General features: G+C 32.1%; 1 protein-coding gene across 1 annotated transcript in view; it reads right to left on the minus strand.

Moving 5' to 3' along the window:
* The window catches only part of LOC145296792 (dynein axonemal heavy chain 1-like), a 350,721-nt gene that overhangs the window by 54,927 nt on the left and 285,830 nt on the right, over positions 1 to 9,964 (minus strand). Inside the window, exons 66-68 of the mRNA XM_080142859.1 lie at positions 6,816 to 6,967; positions 3,728 to 3,927; positions 1,806 to 1,950 (exon numbers count right to left, since the gene is read on the minus strand). Coding sequence (XP_079998985.1) covers positions 1,806 to 1,950; positions 3,728 to 3,927; positions 6,816 to 6,967 — 497 coding nt within the window. The remainder of the gene's footprint in view (positions 1 to 1,805; positions 1,951 to 3,727; positions 3,928 to 6,815; positions 6,968 to 9,964) is intronic.

Consider the following 9,964-nt stretch of genomic DNA (forward strand, 5'->3'; position numbering starts at 1 on the left):
ATATATATTTTTGTTTAACAAATTTTGCCTACCAAACTCCTCCTAGAGTTTTTGGTCTACAGAGATGAAAATTCATATATAAGGTATTTAAATCCATGCAAAACTTTATATTTGTGCTTTAGCCCGGAAAAATTGGTGCAAAAGTGTGAAAATAAAAAAAATGAAATTTGCCATGTGAAGGTCGAACGCCGGCATTACAAATTCATAACGTAGTAGGTATTGGTTATTGTTTTAATTTTTAGCCTTGCAGTAAACATGTTTTCATAGCCCAGTCATTGACGGCAGAAGCAAAATAAATCATGAGCTGAACGTTTTGGTTTCGATTCTCGGTGGTGGCGAATGAGTCTTTTTTTTTTAATACTTTTTAAATCATTACTATATATCGCATCCAATCTATCAATCTATCTATACAAGTGAAAATGTCTGTCTTTTCTCTATGGTAGTTAAGGAAGACTATTATACAGACAGGCATTACTTTACATACTCACACTTTTTAATATATACATATGCGCATAACCTTAAGAACAGCACATAGGGCCAGAGCAAAGCTGGGCGGAACTGCTAGTCTATATATCTATAAAAGTGGACGTGTCTGTGTATCTGTCTGTCTGTGTATCTGTCTGTCTGTGTATCTGTCTGTCTGTGTGTCTGTGTATGTACATTTCCCTACGCAGTAACTCTGTCAATTTTAAGTCTACAGACTCGAAATTTGATATACAGGGTACTGAGATTTGGGAAAATCTTTGTGATCGGTTTTCGGCCAGAAATTTGGTGATTAAGGGGTCAAAGTTCAACGATTTGACCTTTGAGAACTCTACCAAACTCCTCCGACAATTTTGGGTCTAAACACTTGAAATTTTAGATATAGGTACCTTGGACATGGATCTAACTTAATAACTTGATTTGAGCCCAAAACAATAAATGTTAAAGGGTCATAATAGGGGTCAAAGTTTAAACAAATTTGACCTCTGCGGTCTCTACCAAATTACTCAGAAAATTTCTGGTCTAAGCATTTGAAATTTTACATAAAGTGTATTCAGAGATAGGGCAAGCTTTTTAATCGGTTTGGGTCGAAAATTTGAGCTACAATTATATAAATCTCTGTATGTATGTTTGTATGTCTACCTAAAACTTTCGACAGAGGCGACTGATTTTCACAAGATCAGTATCGTTTTGAAGCTTGACCCTTCAGACCACAAATACCGAAAAATTGGCTAAAAACATTAATTTCCTCACCCTTAACTGGGCACTTTGCTACAGGGAGGGGTCGCTTTTTTCGCCGATATTTTCGAAAGCCATGTCTTCTTTTCGATTGTCTAGCCTTAATTTAAACCTACATCACTTCCGGTTTGGCGGTAGTCATAACAGCAAAGACGTCGCGTTTTTTCACATTCTTTTCCTCCTTCGCGGTATGGGTTCGAGCCTGCCTTCTTACTACTACTTTTTTTTTTGGCTCAACACACACCTCCAAACATCCGGGTAACGCTGGGCACCCATGCTAGTACACACATATATATATATATATATATATATATATATATATATATATATATATATATATATATATAATATTCAATAGAGAATCGGCTCTGTAATAATAAATACGAAATCTTCATGAATTAAAATATATAAGCGTATTTCATGTTTGAGCAAGGCCTGCGCCCCCCCCATCCCCACTAATTGTAAAATAAATTACTGTTGACTAATTTCTAAACAGTATTTCGTTTAAAATAATTTATGTCACTCATCTTAATATTTACCTACATTAGATAGTGCAAAATTCAAACAATATTCAAAATCAATACCTGAGGTTCGATGAAAGATTGCCCCAAATTTTTTGCTACGTAATCCTGCATCGCATTGCTGACCTTGTCTGCTCGGATACATTTTAAAAGCAAAATCTTCTGGAACTGATTTAACTGGGATTCCCATTTATCTGGTAATTTAACCCTTCGGTGAAAAAAAAAGAGCAAAAAAAATTTTTTTTTAAACAAATTAACAACATTTATTAATTTCTTATAATGATAGCCATAAAAAGATGACTAATGCTGATGATTCAGTGTTTGCCTATAAAATACGAAAATACTTACTTGGTCAGTTAAATACTTCGAGTAATTCTTTTGGAAAGTTAAGGTCTGAGAGTAAATGCTACCAAGTGCAAAGTAATGATCAGTAGTAGTAGTGTTTTTTAATTATTGCATTTGCTTGGTGATATTAAAATGATTGTATTTAAATTAATATTAAAACAATGAACATATTTCATTAATAATGTTTTAAATGATTCAATTACCATTTCTTTCAAATGATCGCATTCACAACTAACAATTAAAAATGATTGTATTTAATTAATAACTGTTTAATGAATTATTGCATTTAATCAACAATTAAAATGATTGTATTTAATTAATAACTGTTTAATGAATTATTGCATTTAATCAACAATTAAAAATGATTATATTTAATTAATAACTGTTTAATGAATTTTTGCATTTAATCAACAATTAAAATGATTGTATTTAATTAATAATTGTTTAATGAATTATTGCATTTAATCAACAATTAAAATGGTTGTATTTAATTAATAATATATTGTATTTAACTAATAATGAAAAATGGTGGTACTTAATAATAAAAAGTGATATTTAATAATTAAAATACTTTATCTAATTAAAAATTTTAAATCTTTATATTTAATTAACAATAAAAATGATGCTATTTATTTAGCAATGTTTCAAATGATTTAATTTAAAAAATTCAAATTATCGTATTCACAACTAACAATTTAAAAACATGATTGTATTCAAGTAATAAATATTATTATTATATTTAACAAGTTAAATGATTGAATTAAATTAACTAAATTAATTTAATAAATATGATTGTATTTAATTATTATTTTTAAATCATTGTAATTAACAAATCAAATGATTGTATTTAATTAACATTTAGTTACATTTAATTTACTAATTTAATTAATTCATTTAATTAATATGATTGTATTTAATTAATATTTTAAATATTTGTATTTAATGATTTAAATGATGCATTAAATTAATAAGTAATTATTTTTAATTAACTAACTTAATTAATACGATGGAGTTTAATAAATATTTTTAAATCATTGTATTTAACGATTTAACTGATTTTATTAAATTAATAATTAAAAACAGTAATTGAATCTAATAAAAATACGAAATGCTTCTTTTTAATTAACAATGAAAAATAATTGTATATAACTGTTTAAATGGTTTAAATTTCTTAAATGATTGTATTGATTAACGATTTTTAAAAAAGAAGATTGTATTAAATTTCAATTAAGATGATTATATTCAATTAAATAATTTTTTAAATTGTATTTAAATGACAATTAAATTAATGAGTATTTTATTAACAATGGTTTTCTTCAATTCGCCATTTATTTTTAAATGATTGTATTCAACTAATAACTTTTAAATGATTGCATTGATTGAACAATTTTTAAATGACTGTATTGATTAAACAATTTTTAAATGACTGTATTGATTGAACAATTTTTAAAATGATTGTACTGATTAAACAATTTTTAAATGACTGTATTGATTGAACAATTTTTAAAATGGTTGTATTAAACTAATAACTTTTAAATGATTGCATTGATTGAACAATTTTTAAATGATTGTATTGAATGAACAATTTTCAAGTTGTATTTAAATAATTTTTTTTTTAAACAAAATTGTTTTATAATTACCTGTGAGGTTCTGAACTGTCAAACATTGCTTTGAAAGATTCCAAATAATTATGAAATTCAACTGGTATACTAGCATAGTTTGGCAAAACGGCAAGAGAGAGTATTTCATTCCAAGACTTTTCTGAGAGCCATTCGGGGGCAGGATTCGGAATCTCGGCTGCTTTTGTCGTGCCACCAGCCAATAAAAAGTGCCACTCACTCTGTGAATGCATAAATTAGGAAAACGGTTATATTATTTAATCTATAGAATAATCCTCTAAAACACTTCATATTCGTACATACGTTATTATCTTTCACACACATTTCACAAAAAATGAGATCACCTACCACCAATAGCAATGGCCAACGACTCTTTATCTGAGAGTTCATCTTTCAAACTCCTTGGCCTAACGTTCACAGGAAACATGAGTTGGAACAATTACATTGAAGGCATTGCCAGAGCCGCTGCAAGAAAGGTAGGCTCTCTCTACCGTGCTAGAAAACTACTAACACCCGAAAGTATCCTGTACCTCTATAAGGCCACCATTCGCCCATGTATGGAGTATTGCTGCCACATCTGGGCTGGTGCATCTGCTACTAGTCTCTCGCTCCTTGACAAGGTTCAAAAGAGAGTCGCAAATCTGATAGGCCCTGAACTGGCATCTAAGCTTCAGCCTCTGTCCCATCGACGAAATGTTGCATCCCTCTGCCTGTTCTACAAGTATTTTAGTGGTGAATGCTCTGATGAACTGCAATCACTTGTGCCCCCACGACGCGAGCACCCTCGACAAACCCGACAGGCTACTAGATCCCACCCCCACACTGTAGAGGTCCCTAGATGTAAAAGATCTTTTTACTCCAATAGTTTCTTCCCCAGAACCGCAAGACTCTGGAATTCCATTCCAGGTCCCTGCTTCCCCAACAGTACTGACGTGCAGAAGTTCAAGTGTAACGTGAACCGACACCTTGCTGCCCAAATCCCTACATAGTACCCCAGTAGTTGTTGCCCCTGATAGTAGCCCCCTACACCAAAGTGGCAATTTGCCTTGTTTGGGGTGAAAATGTAATAAAAAAAAAAAAAATTAAAAAAATCAGCAAACGTTCTTTCTTTCTCTCTTCCCATCCCCTTTCAACTTTGAAACTTTCTAGACATCATGGCGAATCTTACCATTCACTTTTTAAATAATTATTTTATTTATCTCTTCTCTAGGAGGTGTGGATTTGGTGAACGAACTGGATTCGAACTTGGCACACCTAGGTTTTCAGTCCATATCCTTAATCACTTAGCTACCATAATCACTAATAATTGAATAATTAAAATTGCTTTCAAGCCATAGTCTGTTTCAGCTAAAATCAGGACTCAGACCTTGAAGCATTGCAACATACACGCACTTACACCAACGCCAACAAGAAATTAAGGTATGATTTTGAATTGATTATGCATTAATTTACTAAATGACTTTTTGAAAGTAAATGATGAAGCTATACATCAGAAAAAACTATCATATTAAAAACATATTTTTTAAACATTTTATTTCATCATTTGTATCCAATATATTTACAGAAACAAGTACATATTTCTAAAACTTTTAAGACCAAGCGTTGATTCAGAATCTCAATTATAATAACAGTTAAAAAGTACTGATTTAGCACGACACTATGTCTGAATTATTATAGATTATAACTTAATAATTTTTTTTTGTTGTTAGAGATGTGTGAGATGACTTAAATAAGTTTCCCAAACTTTGTTTGTACACGCATTTAAAATTGTTGTAGACTTTTGAAAATTCAGTATGTTATTGCTAATCATCTTAAGAGATGACTGACCAATTTTTTATGATGTTAAGGATAAACAGCTACAGCAGGAATTGGAATACACCCTACTAAAGCCTGACTGTCACAGCTGGTGAATTTTAACAATGCAATCTGGACGTGAGGACACTTTAGAAGAACGATATGCAATAAAATTCTGTTTTAAACTTGGAAAAAATGTCACAGAAACGTATGGAATGCTTCAGACTGCTTTTGGACCATCTTGCATGAATCGAGCATCAGTTTTTGAGTGGCATAAGAGATTTAAGATTATGTTTACGGTCGAGTTTTTTTGCTGTTCACTACATTTGTTTATTCATGTACAGCCTAGCATCCACATCACTTGACCAAGCATCACCAAATTTGATCAAAATATCAGTCATGGTCTAACTTTGAACTCAGTTAATTTTAGGATATCTAGGTCAAAGGTCACAGAAAAGATGAAAGTTATACCTTTGGTAATAACTTTGCTGCTTGGATCATATTTCGACTGTTCTAATTTTGGATATTATTCTCACAACGTTTCGACTGATGCAACCCGTGACTTTCTTCTTGTCAAACTTGTGAACCTTTATGTCAAACTCATGAATCTGTAAGACCTTTCAAACAAAACTATTTATTCAATCTACTGGGGTAATTCTCGCTCCATCAGCAATAAGAAGGTAGAAATATTAAGTTATTCGCAATTGTATTCTGGTTATAGTTAAGATTGTCCACTCTTTTTTAATTCCTGTTTCTGCCCCAAAGACGGGACAACAGTGAAAAACAAGATATGGTCCATTCTGATTAATGATTATCTTCCCCTCAGATAACTTGAAATTCCACTCCTTTTCTCCATGTTAAGAATGTCTTTCTTGTCTGCTTGATCATGTCTAGTTATCCAGCAAAATGGACACCAGAAACCGGAAGTCAAAAAACCCCAGATAACTTTGAATATAAACTGCATTCTTAGTACTGAAGATTGCAACTTCAACCTTCAGAAGACTGTCACTTTGAACTGAGTATTACTTAACACATTTATCTATTGCATCACAAGTCCTCATGGTCTTTTTAAGGTCATCCAAGATCCAAACAGTAGTCCGTATTAAGTTGTCTCCCTTCATATTAGAATAAAGAGAGTTCTGTTCTTTCTCCCTTACTTGTTGTTGTAGATGAAAAACAAAGATGGCGATTTTGATAAACGACCATGTGACTGTGATTTGGAGTAATGTGAAGAGTTAATTAACAGTGTGAATAATCAAAATAATAGAAATTATCAATTCTTATAAAAAATATTTCATACTGAACGAGAACTTACCAGATCAATTGCATTTTGGTTCATTTTAATCTTAATGCATAGAAGGAAAGCAAAGAGTAACTTGTGTTTCTCAAATAAACTGCGACAAACATTCTTGTACAAGCTTTTTGTAAAATATTCGTTGATGGAGGCAACTCTTTGAGGAATACTTTCTGAAATAAGAAAAGCAGTCTATCTTTTAAGGATATCATAACGAATTTTGTTGATATATAAATTTTCGACAGAGGTTCAGAATAACGTTTTAGGCAATTATCGTATACTACACCCTCTCTTTAAAAAAAGTGGAAGCTTCCAACATTATTGAACAGGATAGGAAAACGGTTTGATCCTACCGCTTCTAGAATTAAAAAAAAAATTCAAACTTTCTAATGTAAGTCCGAATTATCTGCATCTCAATATTTCCTGCATGTCTGTAGTTGTATTACCGCTATATCTGTATTACATGTAAGGTTGTATTAACTGCATGTTTGTATTACATACATGTCTGTATTACAAACATACATGTATTACCTCTGTATTTGTATCACATGTTTTTCTGTTTGGTTTGGTTGTCTTGCTTTACGGCATATCAACCCTTTTTGGTTATTTAATGCTGAATCCAGTTATTTTCGAAATAGTATTCATGTTGTATTCAGTTATTTTGTAAAAAGGTTTTTATTCTTTGTATCTTCAATTGCTAGTTTGTTGTGTTTGGTTTGGTTGCTTTATAGTGGATTTTATCGTTTTTGTTCCCTGCAGAACATGATTGAGTTTTGCAATGGGAGAGGGAGAAGGGTTACAGTATTAATGTTTGGTACATTTTAAGTTAGGAAACCAGTCATGAAGTGGGGCAGATAGAAAGAGAAAGGGGAAATGAGAAGAAGGAAAAGGGGGAAAAGGTTGGTTGTTTTTGTTTTTGGTTTTGCAGAACATAATTACGTTTTGCAAAAGGAAGTAGAAAAACAAAAAGCATCAATGTTAGGAGCATTTCGTTTCAGGAAGCCAATATTTTCAGACAGCCTGATCTGGTAGCACTAGATGTTTTCCTGTATTAACTGTGTGCCTGTATTACCTACATACATTACCTCTGTATTTGTATTACATGTAATACACACATGCATTAAATGCATGAAAAGAGATCATGATAGACAAAAACAAATAGTGACAAAACATTAGATAATAATTTGATGAAATTACAGTTACATGATACACAAGGTTGAAAAATTACAGTTACATGATACACAAGGTTGAAAAATACACAATCTATATATCTATAAAAGTGAACGGATGTGTGTCTGTGTGTACGTCTGTGTGCATTTCCCTATGCAATAACTCTGTCAATTTTAAGTCTACAGACTCGAAATTTGATTTACAGGGTACTGAGATTTGGGAAAATCTTTGTGATCGGTTTTCAGCCAGAAATTTGACTGTTAAGGGGTCAAAGTTCAACGATTTGACCTTTGAGAACTCTACCAAACTCCTCCGACAATTTTGGGTCTAAACACTTGAAATTTTAAATATAGGTTCCTTGGACATGGATCTAACTTAATAACTTGATGTGAGCCCCAAAGAATAAATGTTAAGGGGTCATAATAGGGGTCAAAATTAAAAAAAGTGACCGCTTTTTTTTGGCTCAACTTACACCTCCAAACACCCGGGTAACGCCGGGCTGAAATGCTAGTAATATATATATATATATATATATATATATATATATATATATATATATATATATATATATATGTACAGTTCCGGCAAAAAGAAAGTCCGCACTTGCAATTTTTTCCAAAACTGAAAATTTAAGCTAAATTTAATGTAACTGTTTAAACAAAATATACCTCATTTGATTCACCTTTTATGCCTCTATAATCTTACCTGCTCATATTTAGCTTTTAATTTAAATATTTTAGTTTTCACGTCAATTTAAAAAAATGACTTCAAATTGAGGAGGCAAAAAGAAAGTCCGCGGCAACAAATTCGCTTAAAAACAGCTTTAATTATCGCCCCTAAATCAGTTTAAAATATCCACCAACAGGCAAAAGACCAAAACCCCGGCAGTGTTCGTGATTACTAAAGTTACTTCTAACAGGGAAGATAATGCTATTAAAACCTGCCGCCTAAGAAACAGATTTGAAATGGCTCCCCAAATCCAACAACAGTGCAATCTTGTTAAAAAGTGCTCTCTTTTTGCTGTCAAAAACAGATTAAAGGAATTTAATTTGCGACGATATGTTGCAAAATGCAAGTCAATGATTTCTGTAAAGAATAGAAAGTGCCGTCTGGACTTCGTGAGATGCAATGAAGATCATGACTCTTCATATTGGTCAAACATGCTTTTCAGCGACTAAAGCAAGTTCAATAGGCTAGGCAGTGATGGTAGGCAGTGATGGTAGGCAGTACATCCATTGGAGGAAAGGTGAAGAATTTAATCCTAGGTTCTCAGTTTCAACGCTGCAAGGTGGTGTAGGTTCAGTTTTGGTGTGGGGCATTATTAGTACCAATGGTTCATGGCCGATAGTTTGTTTGCAAGGTCGAATTAATTACAATATGTTGACTGTGAATTTTCTACCCTACTTTGGTTGGAATTTAGATGATAATCCCATCTTCATGCAGGATAATGATCCCATTTACACAGCTGACAATGTCAAGAGGTTCCTTGAAGAGCATGATATTCCGTGTTTGGATTGGCCTGCACAATCTCCAGACCTCAATCCTACCGAAAACGTATGACATTTCATCAAACAACAGCTATGCAATGATAAGATTTCAAATTTGGAAGAACTATGGATGAAAATTAAAGAAAAGTGGGATGCCCTTTCCCCAGAGTATTGCTGCAGTCCAATTCAAGGAATTCCCAAAAGATTGCAGGCTGTCAAATTGCATACAAGCTATGCTACTAAATATTAACTAGTTCATTGTGTTCCTGATGTATTTGTGTTGCATTATGTCCTAAAGTTACATTTAAATAACAATTTTCCATTGTGCAGACTGTCTTTTTGCTTCCTCAATTTAAAGTTATTTTTTTAAAATTGATGTGAACACTAGAATATTTCAATTAAAAGTCAAATATGAACAGGTAAAATTATCTCTATATATAAAAGCCAAATGTCTGTGTGTATGTATGTATGTTTGTTTGTAACGCTAAAACTTTTGAAAGACGGAACCAAACT

Source organism: Euprymna scolopes, chromosome 17 (genome assembly GCF_053919585.1).
Source record: "Euprymna scolopes isolate OS-2025 chromosome 17, ASM5391958v1, whole genome shotgun sequence".
NCBI lineage: Eukaryota > Metazoa > Mollusca > Cephalopoda > Sepiida > Sepiolidae > Euprymna > Euprymna scolopes.